The 22,204-nt window shown below is 35.7% G+C and overlaps 1 protein-coding gene and 1 long non-coding RNA gene across 4 annotated transcripts; one reads left to right on the forward strand and one right to left on the reverse strand.

Moving 5' to 3' along the window:
• Nucleotides 1-712: 712 nt before the first annotated feature.
• nkx2.4a (NK2 homeobox 4a) lies at nucleotides 713-2,374 on the reverse strand. 2 transcript variants are annotated; one of them, XM_055038573.1, is made up of 2 exons: nucleotides 1,888-2,374; nucleotides 713-1,410 (listed from the first exon to the last, which is right to left on the reverse strand). In XM_055038573.1, exons 1-2 carry the CDS (start codon nucleotides 2,255-2,257, stop codon nucleotides 746-748), a joined length of 1,035 nt encoding a protein of 344 aa, XP_054894548.1. In that variant the 5' UTR covers nucleotides 2,258-2,374; the 3' UTR covers nucleotides 713-745. The 2 variants fall into 2 exon arrangements, with proteins under 2 accessions (XP_054894548.1, XP_054894547.1); XM_055038572.1 differs by having other exon boundaries at nucleotides 713-1,437.
• A 7,816-nt stretch (nucleotides 2,375-10,190) lies between these two features.
• On the forward strand, nucleotides 10,191-14,529 carry LOC129365128 (uncharacterized). 2 transcript variants are annotated; one of them, XR_008606502.1, is made up of 4 exons: nucleotides 10,191-11,677; nucleotides 11,767-11,833; nucleotides 13,548-13,758; nucleotides 14,099-14,529. It is a non-coding gene; the product is annotated as an uncharacterized LOC129365128 (long non-coding RNA). The 2 variants fall into 2 exon arrangements; XR_008606503.1 differs by having other exon boundaries at nucleotides 13,548-14,529.
• Nucleotides 14,530-22,204: the final 7,675 nt, after the last annotated feature.

Consider the following 22,204-nt stretch of genomic DNA (forward strand, 5'->3'; position numbering starts at 1 on the left):
AACGTTCACTTGGTTTTGAAACATATACAGCAGCCATCACGCATGTGTTCCTTCTGTTTTTTTTTTTTTTTAACTTACAAAAAATATTAAAGAAAACATAACTGTGGACGCTAACGAATATCATACAGTTAAAACGCCTTGTGTGTGTGTGCGTGTGTGTGAGTGTGTTAGGCAAATATACAAGTACCTACTTTATTCAATAAGTCTAATCAAATGAATACATTAGTTTACAATATTAATATGATAAAATACCAAAGGAGGAGTGGTGGTTTTAGTGGAGTTCGGACCTGATCCCACCTGTCCTCCTCATCAGTACAAAGAAGTGAAGCAGCATTCCTTTTCGTTTCAACAACAGAGACTACGTTTAAAACAATATGAGGAAGGTCCAAAACATGAATTATAAAAAGGTCCAGGAACGACACGGTTTCTGTTGAGGGTAGCCATTCGTGTAATGTTCAAAAATAGACTCCCTCCTTCAGAGGTGTCAAGAAAATGTGTCCTGATCAGTTCATGCGCCTCTTTGCGCGTCTGTGCGCCTTGTCCCGTTTGACCCTTTGCCACCAAATAATTTCATATATATATATATATATATATATATATATATATATATATATATATATATATATATATATATATATATATATATATATATATATATATATATATATATATATATATATATATATATATATGGGCTCATCCGCAGGTTCACATAAAACTGGACAGAAACAGTGCTTTGAAAGTCCTACCACGTTCTGCCGTACAGGAGGTTTGAGCTGACCATGTTACTGGTGTAATCTACAGCAGATGTGTCTATCTGGGCCATGTTCAACTGACTGTGCAGTGACGGCGGACTGGGCGACATCTCCTCCAGCTCCAAAGCGTTCACCTGCTGCTGGCTCTGATGCTGCCCGAGGCTTCCGGCCGAAGACGCAAGCACCACTCCACCTCCGTTCTGCTGTTGACTCTGTTGTTGGTTCTGTTGAACCTGTTGCTGATTCGGCGTCGGTGTGTTGGAGCCGTTCTGACACGGCTTACCATCCTTTACCAAAACAGGCACTGCGACGCGCCGCGGGGACTGCGCCTGCTGTTGGCACAGGTTGCCGTCCTGTTGCTGCTGTTGTTGCATCTGCTGCGCCGCCTTGTCCTTGGCCTGGCGCTTCATCTTGTACCGGTGGTTCTGAAACCATATTTTCACCTGGGTCGGCGTCAGGTGGATCATGCTGGCCAGGTGCTCCCTTTCGGGCGCCGACAGGTATTTCTGCTGCTTGAACCGCCTCTCCAGCTCGTAGACCTGAGCCTGCGAGAACAGCACGCGCCTTTTCCTCCTGGGCGCAGCGTGCAGAGCTGGCATGGCTTTGCTGGCGTCTCCCATCCCCGTCAGGCTCCCCATGCCACCCATGTTCATACCTGTGGAAGGTCCCATGAATCTAGAAACTTTAAAAAATACATACATATACGTGCGTTCAATAAACAGAAGAGGAGAACACTATTTCGCCTGAACTATTTATCTTTTATTTATGTAAATTATTTCTGGGAACTTTGAAAAAAAGTTTTAAAATCTTCAGATATAACATAATAATAACAATAATAATAATAATAATAATAATAATAATAATAATAATAATAATAATAATAATAATAATAATAATAATAAAAGTATTTGAGCCAGACTTGAAATGAATGATCTCCTTTTCAGTTTAGTCATTAAATGTTTCTTTCTTTTTTTTCTTCTTTTTTTTTTTTGTAAAATGTGGTCCATCATAAAAATTTTGCTTTTGTCCTTACAGAATTAATATTTTGTAAAATATAGGGTCATCTGGGGTTTACGCGTTCATAGAGCATGTAAAATGACGAAAGTGAATATAAAATTAGAATCGAACTTACTCGTGGAGTATCTTGGATCAGGGTTGGCGCTGTACCATCCTGTAGCTGCTGCAGTATTCCGCATGCTTTCCTGGTACGACGGGAGGTCTCCCATATTGCCAAGGCTCCCGTTGCAGTATCCCCCCATTGCGCCGTGGGAGAACTGGGAGACGGTGTGCGGCATGTGGTAAGTGGTTGCCACGGTGGCGTTGTGGCCCATCGAGTGCTGTTGCATGCCGGTCTGAGACACCTGAGGCTGTCGGTAGGCTCCCAGTGAAGAGGTTAGATTCCCTGCGCCGTCCATGCCACTGAACTTCTTGTAGGTCTCCTCGATTGGACTCAAAATATCTGTCACTGAAAAAGGCGTTGTATGCTTTGGGCTCAACGACATGATTCAGAAAGCAGGTAGATTTTTTGTGTTTGAGCAGATCAACCGTGTTGTTGTATCGGCTCTCTCCTTGGTGGATGTCTACGTAAGAGAGTGCTTGGAGTGCGCCTGAGATCCTATTGATCGCCTTGGAGAAGGAGGCGAGCCCAGGGCGCTCTTAGCCCGGGTTTATTGGAGCCAGGAGCCAGGTTTACGACAAACACCGGGGGGGCGGAGCAAAACTCCCAAACCAGCAAACAACGGTCATTGACATTTTTTAGGGACATAATTCATGAAAACACCCTCTGCCTTGTGGTAACTTCGACTAAACGACCAAAAACTGATATTGGAGTTTATGAACATGTTCTTTCTGGCGATTTTATCCAGGTGAGAAGAGCTGGTGGTGTTACGTCCGCCAGCTGAGCTTGCCACATACGACTATTTTGCGTCAGTAGGGAATTCCACTCTTTCCAGAAACTTTGAGAGCACTTTGAACAGACATAAGGACCACCGAGTATCATCAAAGAGCCACAATGAAGTTGCATGACCAGCTCATTTGGTCTTCTTGAGCATCATTTTACCCCACCAGAGAGGGGCAAGCCCAAATAAGATGAAAATGACAGAAATACACGAAGGGAAATACATCAGGGATCCAAATTCTAACGGTGTTTTTCTTTGTGTGCGTGTGTCCTATTCATACATCTTCAAACACAGTTGCAATTTTCTTTTGCTATTTTCTGAAATCTGAATAATTTAGGGAAGATTTACTTAATGTAATTAATTTACCTGGTGAACTTTGGAGAAAGCATGCTTCAAAGACTGCCCAAAAGTTTAGATTTTAAAAGATTGAACTGTTATTTGACTATTTTAGTTAAATTACCACATAGAAAGGATGATTTTGCAAGTTTATGCTAAGTTGATATCAGAGTTGAAACATCAGGTTTTTGCAGTCAAAAAGTTATCAAAACACAAGTCACATTTAAAAAATATATGTTAATCACCTGCACTGCAGGTTTTTAAGAAAAGTACAAACTTTGACAAAGTATGAAATAATGTCTTACTGGCAATCAAAATGAAGATGTTTATTGAACACTTCAACCAAAATAGAAATTGTATACATATGCTTGTATGTAGCATTATGTATCAATAATAATACATAAGGATTTTGCAGTCATATTATTTTTATGGCTGCCTTTTGAATACAGGTGTCACCTTATGGAGATAGCTTTTGAAGAAAGCAAAAACCTTTCTAAAGAGATAGTGTTTTCAGAACTACTTGTATATAGATGTGTGCATTTGGTCAAGAAAGAAATAATAAGAATAAGAAATAATTATAAAGACCAAAGAATCTTTGGAGCATTGCCTGATTTGCTGTACTTGCATTTTTGTGTCATCAATAATATACTTGGCTTTTGGGAGGAAGCAAGTTTTATAAAGGCCTAATAAAATATATGGTACAGTTATAAAACATATTTAGCAGCACATTTACTCTTGATACAGCATGCCTTTTGGAAAGTACCAAGTGTGGTGAAGAGATGGCAGGCAGCATCTGAAATTATACATTTAGCATTGCAGAATTAAATCTAACAATAAGCAAGTCAAAATGTTCTATCAGTTTCATATGAGTTAAGGAACAGATACACTGTGTTTAAGCTCGATGTGTTTTGGACACAGCATTGTAGGTTGATGTTTGACTGTTTTTTTTAAAGCATCAGAAAATGTAGCTTTTTGGGTGATTTTAACAATACAATAAATATTATTGTCTCTGGATGTCTCTGGATTTTCTGAAGTTCTTTATATCAGAAATGACAAGTGAGAGTAATAAAATACATGAGAATTTGCAAAATAAGTTTATTGACATCTTTATGCAAGAAGGCAGTCTTTTGAGGAAAACAAACTTTTTGTTGAAACAGTATTCTTTCATAACATATTGTTTCTTTTCACATGAGAGTTGCCACAAAGGGCTTTATATGGTCATGTAATTATGATAGCAAAAAAAAAAAAAAAAAAAAAAAAAAAAAAAAAAAAAAAAAAAACATTTTGTATGCCTTATAAAAGCAACTGGAACTCTGATTATATATAGAGACACACTCAGGCAAGTAAAATGCTTTTTTGGAGGTAGAATAACTCAGGAATGTTACATCACTGCAGAAAGCTTGTATCAAAATGGTGCGTTTGGGGGCTAGAGGGTTAAACAGACTGAAGTTGGAATTTGTTTGAAAAATATATTCTATTTTAAGCAACTCCAAATAAATTAAGAGAGGCTATGTTCAGGACTGATTCACTTTGGATACAATTTTGGAAACTTTAAATCCTCAAATCTGGTCCGCAGTCTTCACCCGACGATATAATCTCTGAGCAAACTGACTGGCGCCAGGAGAAGAAAGGAAGGGAGAGCGAAACAAGAGAGAGGTCAAGGAGGGAAAACAAAGTGTGATGATGAACAACAAACAGCACGAAAAATTCAGATTTAGATTCTCACATGGGTTAAAACTTTATAAAAGTAATAATTTCTTTAAAAACAATCTTTGATTTGCAATGGGACAATCGCAATTTTAGGTTTATTTTAAATTTAGAGAATTAATAACTTTTTTTAATGCAGGTTTTTACTTAATTCCTTTTAATGTGTGGAGGAAGCTCTCTTCTCTGCTGCATCAAGCCACTAATGAAATTTACCATGGCATGATGGCAGCGAGCAGCTACCCATCCTAATTGAGCAAATGAAGATGTGACATGGTCAGCCATCAATTACAGCGGCAGAGCGAGAATGCCAATCTCCATCGTTTAAGTTGATAACCTGAACGTAATAAATTGTTGTTGCCGCCGGATTTCTTTCTTTCTTTCTTTCCTTCCTCCACTCATCTTCTCCCTCTCCGGATGCCAGGACGGATTTAACCTGGAGTGGCCCGTCTTTGCGAAGTTAGTAGAGCTTGTCAGAAAGGTACTAATGAGAAAGAAAAAAGAAAAAAAAATCTCTGACATGACGCTGAATATGTGTATATAAATACCTAACACCCCATATTTACATTTCAAAAAAAACTTTTTTTGTCATTTAAAAATGAAGAATTACTTCCTGCCGATGTATAGTGTCTCAACCGTGCGCCTTTTCCCAACCTTTCTTTGGGAACGGTGTGTCAAAAAAAAAAAGAAATGTAAAAAAAAAAGAAAGAAAGAAAGAAAGAAAGAAAGAAAGGCCAGAGCTCTAACATTATGTAAATGAGGCAAACCTCTCAACCTTGTGGATTACCGAGTCAGAGAGCAAGACCCTGTAGTCCGCAAACCCCCCTCCACATCAGGACCCCATAAAAATCTGGAGCTCGATGGCTGCAAGCAACGGTTAGAACAGCTTAGACCCCAAATTAATTATTTTTATTATTAGTTTAAATCTATGTCAACTTAAAAATAATAATAATAATAATAATAATAATAATAATAATAATAATAATAATAAAAAAACAAAACATGGGAATAAGATGCGAAGAACGCAGATGGAGACAGATAAACGAGGAACCGCGACAAGGTTGGTCAATTTCTGGGATTTGCCTTTTTTTTTTTTCTTTTACAAATGAAACTGTTTTCCTTGTAATTATTTTTGAAGATATATGTTACCTGATGCAGTGTGTATTGCCATAAGGCAGACCCTATTTGCCTCCATGTTAAACATGAGCCTATTGAGGATAAGAGTTAAAGAAACATTGTGAGGAAAGATGCGTTCTGGTCCTCTTTCTTTTTGGCACTAACGTTAAGATCGCTTTAACATTTTGACTCCCGTTGAATGCATCTCCGCTATTAATTATTGGAGATAATATCTCATACTCATTGCTATAAGGATGGAGATATATCTGCAGCTCATTTGACAATGAATCGTTCTATATGTTTGAAATTACTTCCTAAAGAAAAAAATAATAATAATAACATTTGCATGTTTACTGTGCAAATCAAGGGATTTTAATTCACATCAGCGACACTATTACTTTTCCACCAGTAAGTGATTTTATCTTGGCAGTTTAGCAGTTGTTTACAAGAACCTAATAACAAACCATGATTATCACTAGTTCATATCCCCCTGTCAACCTTTTTTTTTTTTTCCAATACTGTCACTCCTCCCTTAAAGCAGCAGATGCATCCAGGCGGCCTGGTTCCTGAAGTGCTTTTCTCCATCTCGTTGATGCGAGTTCAATACCCTGAGAGATGCGTAGAGATGGCTGAAGGGCCCGGGTCCTGACCCTCCAACTCAATCACACACCGGCCGAGGACATTGTGCAGGAAAGTGCAGAATTTATTTTTACTTAGAGCCCCGGACGTCTCCATTCGACGTCGCGTGTTTTGTGGTCTTCTCTATACGACGGAGTTTTAATTTTCATATAGATAGAAAATAGGTGACAGTGAAGATAGTTTACGGCACTTTGTCTGTGATTTGTTGTCGCTTGTTGATTCAAAATGTTTTAGGAATTAGATGAACGTCAATACATATTCGTAATTTACGCACAGCCAGTTTCCTTAGATTTTCTTTATTTATTTATTGATTTATTTATCATTTTTTGCAAGTGGATCTATAGAGACGTTGAACCGAATGCAGCCTGTTTTTTGCGTGCAACTTGCTGTTGTTTGCAGCGTTTTTGAGGTCTGGAAAAGCGCACGCGATGTCAGAACTTAAATGTTCAACAAATGCATAAAATTTAAGGCATAAACGTGAATGCGTGGTGCTTAAAAATCTCATTTTGACTTAAGTTCCCACGGAACAATTGGGATATTGATCTGAAACATTAAAAATGTTCGAGTAAATGATTGAGGACAAGTTGTTTTTGATTACAAATAAACATGACCTCCACCTCTCCCCGAAATACTGATAAATTTGTCGGAAAACCAATAGTAGATAAATATACATAATACAAATAATTTATTTGTTGTTTTTGTGACGGGGAAGGAAGAGAAAAAAAATAAAAACAAGAAAAAGAATCTAATTTCGAATATTTGCACTCACAACCAGATTACTTCATGTGATCTTATTTGAGATGCCGGTCTCTCGTGTCTGGCCTGTGAGGCTCATTTGTTGCAGAGATTTATGGAGGAAATTCCACACCTGCGGCCATTGTTGCACCATTTAGATCAAATACTTTCTCTCCTCTCAACTCGCGGCGCAGTGCGAGAGCAAAAAGCGGGCAGGTGCATATCTTTCAGCCGCTCTACTTGAAATGTTGCGGCTTCTCTGGTAAGTAGGTTAAAGGTCCTCCCAAGTGGAGAAAGTATGTGACAGACCTCTTGAAGGCCGTATTCTTCTGCAGGAGTTTGCATTCATTCACAATTAATGTGGCTTGATGAACGAAATGATGCTAATAGGGGTCCCCCAAAAAAAAGGCATAAGAAAAAAAGAAAGAAAGAAAGAAAGAAAGAAAACAGAATATGGGCTTTAATGGGATGCGGAGACATATTCTTGCTGCTGGGGAAAACGGCGAACGGAAGAATTAAATGTATTATAATGGGATTAAAGTGCTGGCGTTTTATTATTTTTTTTCTTCTTCTAGAATCAAAGCAGTTCATTTAGTGTGGTAGAGCTAAGAGAAATATAAAGGAATCACAATTTCTACATCTGAAATTTCTCAATGTCTCAAAACGAGTTTGCTCTTTACACGGCCTCTAAATGTGCAACATGCTGATGAAAGAAATAATTCTTTCAAATTTGTAAAAGTTAACAGTTTATTTTATATTTTTCACGGAACAGCGACATAAATTAAAAGTGAAGAACATGGTTTCCTGCATCATTACAGACACATAGGGCTTTTCTAACTTAAAAAAAATACATTAAGATTTGTTTAATTGGTTTATGTACATTATAAAAACACACGGGACACCCTAAGAGGCCAGATGCATAATTTTTGATAAAACATTTTCTGAAAGCTTTACCACAATTAGAACTTTTCTCAGACATTTGTTGTCGGAGTCTGTGTTTTTGTGATGTATTAAGCCTCCATAGTTTTGATTATGAAAACTTGATTATGGGCACCAAAGCCAAAGGAATCAATTATTATACAAATAAGCCTGAGAGAACCCAAAGATGAAGAAAAGATATTGAAAAGTAATTTTAAGAATCAAGAATAAGCTATATTAAAAAAAAATCATGTTTAAAAATAACATTTTCTCCCAAGTATCTACTGTACGATTCTCTAAAAGAGTTAAATGAAAAGACTTTCTATGCTTCAAAGTGAATCCTTTCTCTTCACTCTATGCACAAAACAATGAAGGTAAAATTAGCTTCAGTGCCAATAGTGCATTTCAGCTTCTCAAACCTAATCTCCCATTGAGCTCGCCCAAACCGAAACGCTAATTCATCCTTGGGGACCCTAAAAGGTTTCAGATTTTTGTGAGATGTACTACTTTAACAGTCAAAACTCTTTAGAAATGATAATAATAATTATAAAAAAAAAAACCTGTGCCAGAACAAAAACTAAGAAAATGTTGCTTCCAAAACTTTCAAACCCAAATGTCCATGAGTGCCAGTGTCCTCCGTGCTGTTTCAAGTGGCAACATTTTATCATACCTGCTCTCTTTTGTAACAACAATTAAAACAAAAAAAATCATGCAGGCACAGCAGCAGATCAATGCAGATCACCAAATGTACTGCAGAACAAAGCAGGGTGGTGTACTTGGACTGGGTGCTTGGTTCCAAGGGTACCTGGTTCAGTCCACTTCTCTGCTGCATTAATTGTGGCAGCAGTAAGGGCAGGTAAACAAAGCTGTTAGAGAGTATAGTTGTGACTCAAACACGACTCGCTCTAGCTTTGTCGCCCAACTACTCGTATGTCCAAATGCATCTGCCAATCTTTCTCTTGTCTTTTTATTCTCCCTTGAATGCAATTGGTTGTTGTGATACAATAAAACCCACTTTGATATCTGGAAGCAACATTATAGAACAGAATAGAAGCTAAAAAAAACAACAAAAAAACTCATAAGGTTGTGTGTTTTTGTTAATGAACAAACATTGTTCAAGTTACAAAAACAATGTTTAAGTGTTTCCAGAAACTGTGAATGGAATAAACATAAATAAAATAGATATACTTCATCAGCTGTTTTTGGTTTTTACTCATAATGTAAACCATATTGATTTTAGTGCATAAAGAGGAAATTGTACCAAGTTTATGCCTTTATTGTCTTCAACAACAATAACTAAGTTGGGCAAAACCTGCACAAGTTTACTGCATCCATAAACATCCTGTGACAGTTATACAAAACATAGAATTATATTTTGATCACACAATACCTTATTCTTTCAATTCAAAAGTTACATTTCTTTGATGTAGTAGATCTTTATACAACACAGCATTGGACAAAAAAATAAAACAAAACAAAACAAAAAAAACTACCTACCAAAATGTATAAGTTCTTTATACAAAGACAGTGATATAATTTGAGGGATTGTGAAAATTTTAAGATCCAAGCAGTGAGAACCACTAGGAAAAGTTTGTGTATGTGTGTTTGTTGTGTTAAACTTAGAAACTGGTTGTTTCACAGCTCAAGCAAAGTTCAAAATTTCATCCCTTTAAATGAAGACATATAGAAATGTTCTGTTCACATCACTGCTGTCTGACTGGGATGGCAAAGTATATTTGTATTTTGCAACACTAACTGTATATTACATTTAGTGATTACTTTTTATACCTTGTTAATGTAAAATGCTACGTTGACATGGCACTGAAGAAGTAGTTACTAAACTGTACCAGCAAACATATAATTTATTTTGGAATGCAAATGAGGAGTGGTGGTAAACGTTTTTCCTCATCCCACTCCTTATTATAAGTTTAATACGTTACATTATTCTTAAATTTCATCTTTTTCTTTTTTTTTTGTAGATCTGCATAGTTATTTACATATATTTTTCTTACCAAATGAAAAGGTGTTACATAATATTATACTGTATTTGATTTCTTACTTAAGCAGAAAAAAGTAAACATGTCCAAAAGTCATTATAGCAAATTTGAATTCCACTTAAAGTCCAAGTTTGATGATTACTCTTTTGGACCTCTAATAGACTTTAGTTGATTTAGTGATTCAGTTTCAGCTTAAATGTATTTTTGCTCACTTATGTGTTCAGTCCTTTCCCACATCGTTGTCTCTGGACTGAGCAGATATTCAAAGCTGTTTTCTTGTGTTCATGGTTGTTGATGATCAGCTCGCATATGATCCATTTCATTTGACTCTACCACCTGCACACTGCCAGGCTATTAGTGCAAGATTACAAAAAATGTGTTTTGTTTTTCATCAATCAGCCATGAATACAGAAAACCTCAGTGGTATCTTCTCAGGCCTTTTACTATCGGACACTTGCCAATTAATGTGGACATTATGCTTCGTTGAGTAAATGATGCCTTCATTTGCTGGCTGTATTTCTCCTTGAAATATTCAAACAGCACTGCAAAAATATCGAGTTTTTTAGACTCCAAATTGAACCTCTTATAAAAAAAAAAAAAAAAAAAAATTACAGATTGATTTTATGTGAATTGCGTTTATTTTTATGTTAGAAGACTCAGGTTGATGCATTCATATTCAATAAATGGGCCTCTGTGAGGCCCGTTTGTCAGATCAAAAGTACTTCTTAAAAATAGCAATCTTTGAGCAGGTATTAAACATACATTCTAAGCACCAGTGTCTGTATTAAAACTCTTTTTATTGGTCTGTTGTAGCTTTCTAATCTTAAATTTCATGTTTTCATTCATATGAAGTGGAGATATCATTATTATTAAAACAAGGAAAGGCTTGCAAACATCAGTTTTTTGCATTTAATAATGAGTTTCACTTAGTGAATTGATGAAATAACTGAAGGTTTCAACAATATTTAAATTTATTGAATATGATGGGAGATGAATGATGGGAGTTCATTTGCGCCCAGAGGGCATAGATGAGGGTAGCGGAGATGAGTCTCTCAGAAAAGGAAGATATTTGAGCATATTTGTTATTAATTTGTGTCACAAATATTCCACTGTCAAGCCACATTTTGCTCATGTGAGTGAACAAAACTCAGAGAAAAGTCCATGTTTTCTCTTTCTTTTCTTTTCTTCTTTTTTCTTATAGAGAAATATATGAAAAGGGTTTTTGCCATGGGTAAAGTCTTGTTGTAGCTGTAGATATTCTGTCATACAAAACAGTATTTAGATCCAAAATGTATGCAAATAACTGCAATTGCTGCCGACCCCACCCCCCATGCTAACACTCTGGAGATGTATCTTCTACTCGAAAGTATCAGAGCTCTCTGAGTGCTGCACATGGAGACAGAAACTTTCTAAATCATGAAGCTGCACATCAATGAGATGTTTTTACCTGCCTGTTTGTCCCCCACTTTGGGATCCTTTTATTCAGAAGGCCGCCTGATAGCCCACCATTATTTAGATGAAGTCACATAAACACCTCGCAAAGCTACTTCAGATCTGGACAGATCCGAGACCACACCATGTAGGAGCATTTTAAATACTTAACTAAATCAGTCTTTTTTTTTTAAGCTGTATAAAAAAATACTAAATTGGCTTTTCTCTTTTTTCTAGAAAGTTAATTCTGTTTGTTTCAGCTGCTGAACATAAAAGTCTTCGTCATAAAAGGAATTCGGAGAAGGTAATTGCACTTACACAACTTTTATAAATATTTTTAAGCAAAAAGAAATATCACACTATTGCACAGTTTATCAGGGCATGTACCTTTTTATCATAATTTCAGCAGGCATAGTTTTTGTAAAAGTTAAAGAATTTTGTAAAATAATTTTGGTGAAATTTTAATGGTTTGCATGTATTAATGATGTTGTTGCGCTCAGCTATTTTATTAATTCAAAGATGGCAGTCAAAGACATAAAATATTGTTCGTAAAATATAATTGCAGCAAAATGAAATTCTTTTTCAGTCATTATAAGTGGAATAAAACTGTTTCCAGAGCAATTTTTTGTCCGAGGGGGCATTTAGGGTGCCGATGTTGACTTTAACAAACACAAAAGAGTAAAATACGTCTCAGAAATGTCTGCATACACCAAATTGTTTCAAGGTTTATAGCTTTAAGCAACATGATATTGCCAGTCTTACACAAAATAGATGCAAACATTACTACAATGGAAATGTATGTCTATTTACATATATATGTATAAGAAATTCATAAGAATTTTGAAGCTGTGTGCATGTGTGTGTGTGTGTGTGTGTGTGTGTGTGTGTGTAAGGGTGTGTGTGGGCGTGTGCCGTGGTGTGCAGGTGTGTGTGTTTTTGAAGAAAAAATTATTAATGGAACAAAACACGGAAAATAGGAAATAAGTAAAAGCATTTTATTGTATCTCCTCACAAGAGATGCTAAATGTTAGATATCAATGTTTCAATATGGAGCAAATTGAAAATCTGTACAAAACGTAGCATGAGTTTTTTTTGTCACAGATAGAAAATACTCTTATTTTTATGGAAGATAAAGATTCAGATTTTTTTTTAGTTCAAAATACATAAGTAATCAACTTGATAATATTAAATATTCACAAGTCCCCAAGTTTCCTTGAGTCAATAAATCCTTGTGTGTAAATTGCATTTCAGCTATAATGGCATGCTAAAATTCTACTGTATGTGTAAAAAGACCATGTGGAATAAAAAAAAAAACTGAAATAAGAAGTACTCTATTTTAGTTACCCCCAGTTTGTTTTCCTAAATAAACTGGGGGTACAGGGGAGTCCCTAATTAAGATATGAGAAATAAATCATTTTATTGTCAATGCAAATCATTTTTCACGTTTAGCTTGAGTCAATATTTTAACCTTTCTTGTGTTTTTTTTTTTTTAAATCAGTGTAATAACAAGTAAATTTGACCAAAAAACTAAAAATATGCCACATCCTGTTTATTTATTACAACCAGATAATAAAGTGTATTTTTTTTTCTAGGTGGCAAATCACAATTTATTTGTCAATTGGGTATTTTTAAATACCAAACTTGGGCTCATATAGAAAAGATACACTAGTTCACAGTCAATCAAAATCTTGTATTTTTAGTTTTGCATCACATCTTTCAGAAACTTTGAACTTGAAATGGCAAATTTCTTAGCAAAGGAGAGCAAGTTACAGCTATATTAAAATAAAAAAATGCTGAAGTTCACTTGACATGCTGCAAAATTCTTTATAGCTTTTGTGCATGGCCTGCTACTTTGTGATAGAATAGAGTAGCATTTTTTTCCCCTCGCTGGCAGATTTTGTACGAGTTTGGTCAGTCATATTACCTTATAAACAAACTAAACTCTGTTGTACTTTTTGACTGACAACAAGTCTGATGTGTCTCTCCTTCATTGTTTGTTCTGTCTCGTCTCATTTCAGAGGCTCCTTTTATGTAGTAGAATGTCAGCCTTCCTTGCCCGACCACTTCTGAGCACGCTTGATGTCATATTGTCCACCTGATCATTTCGCTACCTGCTCTCCTCGTCAAGGCTGCCCTCTCGCTGCTCCACCACTCGAGATGCTTGGCTCCTCTGAAACCATCATGTCGTTGTGTGCTAGAACCCAACAGGCTTCTTCTCTCCTTTCAACTGTGAGCGCAGGCAAGGATTCCTCTGCTCATATGATGATTTCATATGAGCGTAGCAGTGTTTATTCTTGTTTTTGTCAGTGTTGCTTGCATTTTAAAAAGGGCAATGCAGCTGCAAATGGAAATGAATTTAACACGTGCAGCTTTTTAAAATTGGCTACTGTGTTGCACAGCTGCAACCATTACTACCTATCATGTTTATGAGTGCCTCTGTGGATACTAAATACAACAACAAAATAATAAATATCATGTAACTTTCTACATCCATTGCTGCCATGATTTTTGTTGCGGCCAGTGGCCTTTGTATGTTTTCTTTTTCTCTTCCTTATCTGTATATCTGCAGCTTTCCAACCAAATTGACTCCACTGGGAAATGGATGCAGCCCTCATCCTCCTGTGCCACTCCTGAGGTTTACTGCAGAGCTGATTGGCTCACCAATTATCCACTCCACCAATCCCTGATGAGGGCTCCCTTTTTCAACCCAAGACTACCTGGGAGAAGTTGTGGTTGATTCTTTGTTGAGATAGCTGGACACTTTGTTGGGTGTTTGACTGCTCTAAATAGCTTTGTCTTTCTGTGAGCTTTTGTAAACTTTGATAGTTTTTGTCCCTGTATGGGTCTACTAGAAATTTGTAGTTTGTTTTTGGTTTAACCTTGTTTAAAAGGTGCAGTTGTGCTTTGTTAAGATCTTTGGTTTATAACTCTGATTGTTTTGAGGATTTTGTTATATTTAGTACTTTTGGTTGTCAGCGCCTACCTTTTGTTTATTGTAGGTTTTTGCCCTTTTATTTTGTTAAACCCAAACAATAAACCCTCAACTGTTAAACCTTTAACATCTAGGTTTCTTTAACTTCTCCTTTCCCCAGGCTGAGCTGAGTTGTAACAATTTTTAATGACTTATTGCGTAGACAAGCTTATTTACACATTATTTGAATTTCATTTCTAATTTAATGGAAACACCACAATTGCAAAACTGTGGTTTTTCAACACTAGCAGAATACAGACAAAGATTTGTGCACATTTGTAATGAGAACACAGCTACAGAACATCATTCATTCAGCATCCAAACATAGTAACAACCTAAAAAATCAGAGTAAGTCTAAAGAGGATGGTTATCTGGTTGAATCTGTTGGCTGGACAACTGTCTCACACTACATACGTTTGGCCTCAAGAAGGTAATAAGTAGAAGGAAGTCTGTTTGTTGAAGGAAGTCTCATTAATTTGACATGTAAAACAGTTTCCCTGGAGAAGTCAGTCCTAAAACATGCAGGACAGTTGCTGTTAAGGACTGACTTATGACAACCTCCACTGGCAGTGGCAGCATCGTGCTGTAGGGATGCTTTTGCTCAGCATAAACTCTGACAGAAATGCCTGTCAGAGCATGATTATTTACCATAATCATGGTAAATTATGGGAGAAAACTTGTTGCAAAGTGCAGTTACACTTTGCAGCATTTTTATTCTTTAGATCTGTGCTGCTGTACTGGGAGACAGACTGCCAAACTGATCTGGATGCTTGAACCCACAGTTTGAGCATTTAAAAGTTATACAGCTTGTCTGTATGCAAGAAAATCTCCAGGAGTTTTCATTACTTTTTCAAGGAGTAGTTTTGGAGTTTTGTACTTTGAACAAGAGGACCTGGTTAAAGTGCATTTATTTTGTTTTCAAACAAATGAATGAGAAACATATTTTTAACGAAATTCAAATGTCTTCTATAAGTGTTTGGTATTTAATCTGTAAGAGAGTCTGTCTTTATTTGCACTTTGCAGAAACAATTAGCTAGCAGCAAGTGTTGGTGCCAGAGAAAAAAGGTGAAGCCACAACACAGAAAAAAAACAACAGTGACTGATAAACAGTGGAGACTTGCTAAACTGAGGAAATGTGCATGAACAACATTTACAATATTCTAAATTGGTTTACAATATTAGGTAAACATTAAAATGTAGAAACAATCTCTTAAAATTTCTAAAATTATATGTCTCAAACCAAAACTACAAAGAAAAATGTCTTTATAACTAATAAGCATGATAAACTAAAAATCTACTTAAAAGTTGAAATGCCAATGAAATTACAGACAAAAATTAACATGAAGTTTAAATTGAAAGTAAACAATATCAATTAATGCAATTTCATTAAATGTTTTTTTTTTGCAGGAGCAAAAAGATTTCTTGGAACCGATCATAATGCTTTGTAAAAGACCTTGCTGGGTCTTATGTCCAGAAGGTGAGAGGCACACTACACCCTGCACAGGTAACCAGTGCATCATAGATCCTTCCAGAATACCCAGTTGTGTTGATAACATGGCAAAGGAATTTGACTATCTTATCCTTACATGGAAACAAGGACATGTCATTCTAAGACGCTGACATATTCATTGACACAGATGTCTACTTTTGAGAGTTGAGATAATAATTTGGAGAAAGAGACTGGCTTGTGCAGATGGCCCCTGGTCTTTTGGTGTTTACACAAATTGTTCTGAGAAATACACTCACCGTTTTGCAAATGTCAAGGACCGTTCAAGAAATTCATCAACGTGACTGAGAAAAACTGTAACATTAACAACCATCTTGTTCGACTCTATATTTCTGCCTTCATTAAAACCAGATCCTGGTTTAGAACTTTAACAAAGTCCATGCAAGCAAACTTGCCTCGATGGCACTGATCGAAAAGGATGTGACAATGCTAAATTTAGAACAATGTCCTGCGCAAGTGCCGCAGCCATGTTTGTTTCAGATAAACAGGACCCTCTTTAGTGAATGAGTCGAATGCTCCTCTGAACACTCCTGCTTTGTTGTCTGTCAGAGTGATTCATGATGTGATGATCATTACCTTATGAATAGTTTTTATAAATTCCATTTTGTAATCCCCAAAGAAATGGCAAGAATTTTCAGCACTGCGCAGGAGCTTGAAAGGAAAAGGAGTTTACTGAAGAAAATGTGACCAAAGTCACTGCTACATGCTCTCATTTCATCAATGGAAAGAGGCCAACTGACTTTCGAGACCCAATAACAGGGACTGTAATACTGTTCAGGTATGCTTATTTGGCTTATCTAGCAGACTGAAATCATCAGCATACATAGGACAATCCTTATCTTCAAATCATAAACACTCAATGACTAGTCAGTCACTAACCTTGCAAAGCAAATGTTTATACCACTGTGGCATTCTTATGTAATAAAGTGACATTCAAAGATGAAAATAAATAAAACATGAGAAACTCACATTTTTTTTAGCATTTATTTCCACAATTAATATAAAAAAATGACTAGAATAAAGGAAAAATTATACTCACTATTGTGAGGGCATTGGTATAAAAATAGCTTCCATGTACAAAATGGAAGTAGGGAGAAACTATAAATAATAATGACTTACAAAGGATATTGCCATTACTAATGCAGATTTTTCCAAAGTAATAATCAATAACAAGCAATTACATTTCAAAATTCATGTTATTTTTCACTTTGTTTGTTGGTTTTCACTTTATTTGAGGCTAAAAAAAACTATCAAGGTAAGTACACAAAGGAAGGATGTATTTATTTTTCAAATGCACAATTCAACGAATAGTTTGAAGATTTTTATCAATATTTGAGCTAAAAACAGCACACCTGCAGCCATTATGTCAATACAGAAGAGTTCTCTTGCATCGGAACCTGAAAGAGGACTTTCTTTTGTATGATGTTTTTACAAAACTACTTCTTTACTATTATGTCTTTCAGTTAATTTAATCTTAAGGTTGTGGAAAACAAAAAAGCACACAGTTGGTGCTAATTAAGACTCTCATACCACCCATTGTTCAGCGACATGGTGCTATTTAACATTGCAATCAGGTAACTACAATTGTAATAAAAATGGTGTATTTATCAAAACTAACTTAAAAGACATTTGACGTCACAATTTGAGAAATTGGACTCTGTTTCTCAAAAAAACTCCTACTCTTTCTGATACTCCACCTTCGGCATGTCATCGCAACAATGTTCCTCCTTCATGTCGTTGCAAAGTAGTTTATATCGTCACCTTCCTAAAATAATGACTTAAGTAATTTTTGGCAAAAGTGATAGTTTTGCCTAAATCATGTTTTGGCACTCTGTGGAGCAGAAACTCACCTGGACACTGCAGCTCTGAGGACGAGCTTTAGAAAAATAGGCAGGACATTGTATGAGCAAGTGTTTAGACACCTTCAAATTGCTGCCACGAGATATTCAAGGTTTTTCCAATATGCATGAAAGAATCAAAGCACCATTTGAGGTATGTCTTTGAAGAGGGATAAACATTATAATTTGACCTAAAAGTAATTTTTTACATTAACGTATTTTTCTCAGGTTGAATAAAAAGCCATCTACGAAACAGCTAGAGCACAAGTCAGGAACCCCGCACTCTCCCCACCTCCAAAAAAATGAAAAATAAAAAAAAAACACTGTTGCACCAAATATTATTTTTAATCTTTCATATATTGCACTGTTGGTTCATGGCACAAAAACAAGACAAAAATCAGCAACAACTAAAATAAGTTTAAAAAAGCATTACAATATGCCAATATGACAAAAATATATTTTTTTAGTTTTCACATTTCAAATTTCTTTATTTGTGTTATTAAATTTCATATTTTGTGTATCCCATGGAAATATGACATGTTTATTCTTCCATATATATTGAGATATTCTGTGGCTGTGGAAACAATTTTTAAATTTCATTTTACTTTGAATTGTAGCAAAAAACTAAATATTTGCATGCTGATTAAAAAAAAAACACATGTAAATACAATTCCAAATGTTCTTCATTACTGTAAATGCATACAAAGTACAGGTTACATGTGTTACTTATAGCATGCTTTAATTCAAACATGCTTTAATTCAGAGTTAGAGTGAAAAGGAACATTTGCTCCAAGCAGCACAAACAATCTGAACAATTGTTGAAGCAACAGTCTACAAAACATTGTGACATGGTAAATCATAAAAGAAGAACTGAAACAAATATCTGACAGTGTCTGAGGTCAAAATATATCAGCATTATTTCTTTACAGCAACATCTAAGCAATAAAAAAAACTGCTTTTTGACTGTTTCCAGTGTTGCATTACACCACATCAAATATCAAAAAAGGTGTTGCAAGAGGAAGCCTGACAAATATTCCACCAGAGCAGTGTCCCACTAATGTTATGTGGTGCTGTTCTTTATCATATTGAGGGCTGAGTGTATGTATGTCACAGCCCAGCAATGATATGCTCACAGTTTTCAGTTCTGTATTAAGATGAAAACATGGTTACCACGGTGCCTTTGGTCCAAATATTGCTTCAGTATCCCACATCACAAGGAGAATAAATAGAGAATGTGATAAATCACAGAGTGGATCGAAACAGTGCAATAATCAGAAATGTCCTATCTGCCTGCTAGAGAACATCAATGTCATTACTTGTATTTATGTCCTTTGCGTGAAGCTTCAAAACCGATGATTTCACCATGTAGCTTGGGGATGCAAAGAAAATCGGAGCAGAGTTTGCTTCATATTCTTTACATCCTTTCAAAACAGTAAGTTAATTATACAATCTCAATTGTTAAAACAGCCACATTGCTGCTCTTTGATCATCGCATGTTGATTAAAGCACATCTGAAACAGATGACAGCTGCTCGTTATCACGCTCAAAGCCCCTGGATCCATTCGCAGTGCTGGCATCTCAAGCACCTCATGTTCATCCTCTGAAGAAGGTGAGACAATCCATTAAGGGAAAGGCATAAACACTCAACTCTGGGAACCTGATTGTTGGCGCTGCCCCCCATCCAGCCCACCTGACTGCGGCACACTGATGGGTTTATACAAGACAGCTCAAGTCCTACGAGATGGGAAATTGAAAGAAAAGAAGACAAGTGGGAGTAAAGCTGAATTGTTGAAAGGCAGAAGCACAATTTTTACCAGAACTCATACAGACAAAAAAAAACATAGAATTATGAATAATCATCATCATCATCATCATCATCATCATCATCATCATCATCATCATCATCATCATTTTATGTAGTATTTACGACTAGAAGGAAAAGACTGTAGAAATGTAATACTATTATGAGTTATGTTTGTATTCAGTTTCTAATTTGAAGAGTGACATATGTGCTGATAGAGGATGATGTCGCCATATAACTAAAGAAGAAAGAGTTACATTACTCCAGATTACTTCATCAAATAATAAAACTTTTTATTTGCATATTTAACCAGCACTTGCCCAAGATATAGAGAATATAGATATTTCTGTTTAGGATAGTAAATCACTACATTCTTCTTGAGCGTGTCTGGTTAAGACGTTCCATTTTTTGGTATACAAACAGTGGTGAAGCAATTTCAAAAATAAAATAAAATAAATGTAGCTATTAGTTCAAGGGACTGATTGTTGGCTCACAAGTTAGTTAATAAACAAGCTGTGCAAAGATGGAAAATAATTAAGCATGGACAATGAAAAAAGACCCGGGTGCTCTGGTGGCCCACAAGTCAAATTCTTTCTACGGCCAAGTACAACCTTGGACCAGCTCTGCTTTTACACATCTGAATCTGAGGAATAAATCACTTCATCATCACATTTATGGCTACTAAAAAATAAGGTTGAATTAAACAGTTGGGCAGTTAGCTGTTAATGGAGGCAAAACCCTCTTTATGTCTTAAATTGTAATACAGCTACATTCAAAGCATATTTCAAGGATGTGTGCTTTGCTATAGTTGATGTTACGTTCAGGAAAAAGAAAAAACAAACAAAAAAAAAACACACCACGAAGACACAAGACCACATAACAGTTTTGAAGTTTTTTATTGATTATTGGGAAGGATGGCATGATGGAGATGATAAGGAAAGAAAAAAAAAATCTTTCCAAGCTCTCAGGCATTACCTTTCTGGCCAGTGTCCTCATCTTTCTGCTCGCTCTGCTGTTTTCCTAATCTCCACATTCAACAGAGTCAAGAACCTTGACGCTTACTCCTTCTCCACAAAGATGACACTGAGCTGGCTGCTGTTCGTTTCCAGCACTTTAAGTCTATGTTAAACAAGCAACCACTAATATGGAAGAAGTGCACTCTCAGCGTCTTGAAGGAAATGCTGATGGTATGTTTTCTTTTGTGCAAGAATGTGATATTAGATGCAGACAGAAGGTTCATTTATTCATCCGAAGCATGATATCTTATTTACTGACTCAGTATGTCACTTGATTCAAGTGAGCAGGAGAGATTTAGATTATTTGTGTAATTTATCACTCTCTCAGCATTTTATACATAAACAGATGTGACAGAAAAAATATATATATTTATATAAATCTGTTTATGGCTAGATGTACAGCACTCCCACTCATAATACCACTGAATAATACTGAATTTAAGGAAGTAAGAGTGGGTTTTTTCTCATTTGCATTTTCTTCATTGCATTTTACTTATAGGCAAATTTACATAAACGTGAATGATTGTGAAACCTCAGTTGGAATATAGAGAATATAGATATTTCTACAGTCACTTCTGAGGTGCAATAGATGAAGAAACTCAGAAAGGAGCTAGTACAACTTCTGGTTTAATTTCTACATTAATATTATAGATTTGAACTGAGCTGATTTGAATTGTTTGATTTTGAATTTTATTCTAAAATAATCGAATATAAGAGGTAAAATGTGACTTAAAATTACAAGAGGTAAAAAGTTAAATAATTTAAACTGATTCCAAATAAATTTTGAACTGTACAGTCAGTTGAAAATGATCTGTGCCTGGGCCAATATTTGTTCTTTCCATATTAAAAAGAAACTGAAGATAGTAATTCATTTTTGATAAAGGAATAAAAAACACAATTTCAATAAACTTTTCAATCTTTTCAAACAGACTCGTAGGGCTGACCTTTTTCCTCTGTAAAAAACAGCTAAAATGTTTTAGCTTGAGCTTGATGCCATGCTTGATCTCAATATAACACTGATTTTAATCTTGCTTCAGCTGGAGAATACATTTTTACATCTATTTTAACAAGATGAGTTGTACAATCTATCTTCTTGGCAACCACAGATTTGGATTACTATTAACTGGCAACAATTGCTTCAGGGTTAAGGAGCTCAGCTACCTACAATGTTTGAGTGTAGCACCTTTCCTCCCTAAAATTGTATTCAAACTTACATCTTTTCCTTTCTCCAGGACAGAAACTTTCTTAATCACAAGTAACAAGTTTCATGGCAGTTCTTAGCTTCAACTAAACAGCTATGTTAATTAATAAAACTCCAACATAAAGATGTCAGCCTTACTAATTTCCATTGAATGAGGAAAAAAGGATGACTCAACCAATATCTTTGATGGAATTCTTAACATTTAGATTTAATCTACCACCATAAACATAGTGAATAGACCAAACTGATAAAATAGGGTCGATGTTGAACAAGCTAATATTCTTTATTGACATTAAATAATTTTAATGGCTAGCATACAATATTCTCCAAAATTTAGTTTA

The sequence above is a fragment of the Poeciliopsis prolifica genome, unplaced genomic scaffold (assembly GCF_027474105.1).
Source record: "Poeciliopsis prolifica strain line A6 unplaced genomic scaffold, Auburn_PproV2 SCAFFOLD013, whole genome shotgun sequence".
Lineage (NCBI taxonomy): Eukaryota > Metazoa > Chordata > Actinopteri > Cyprinodontiformes > Poeciliidae > Poeciliopsis > Poeciliopsis prolifica.

Bases quoted from the DNA above. Each gene is read 5' to 3' on its own strand.
- nkx2.4a (XM_055038572.1), bottom strand. From the start codon at position 2,257: ATGTCGTTGAGCCCAAAGCATACAACGCCTTTTTCAGTGACAGATATT. The intron at 1,438-1,887 runs GTAAGTTCGATT...TATTTTTTAAAG, and splicing joins TGATCCAAGATACTCCACGA to TTTCTAGATTCATGGGACCT.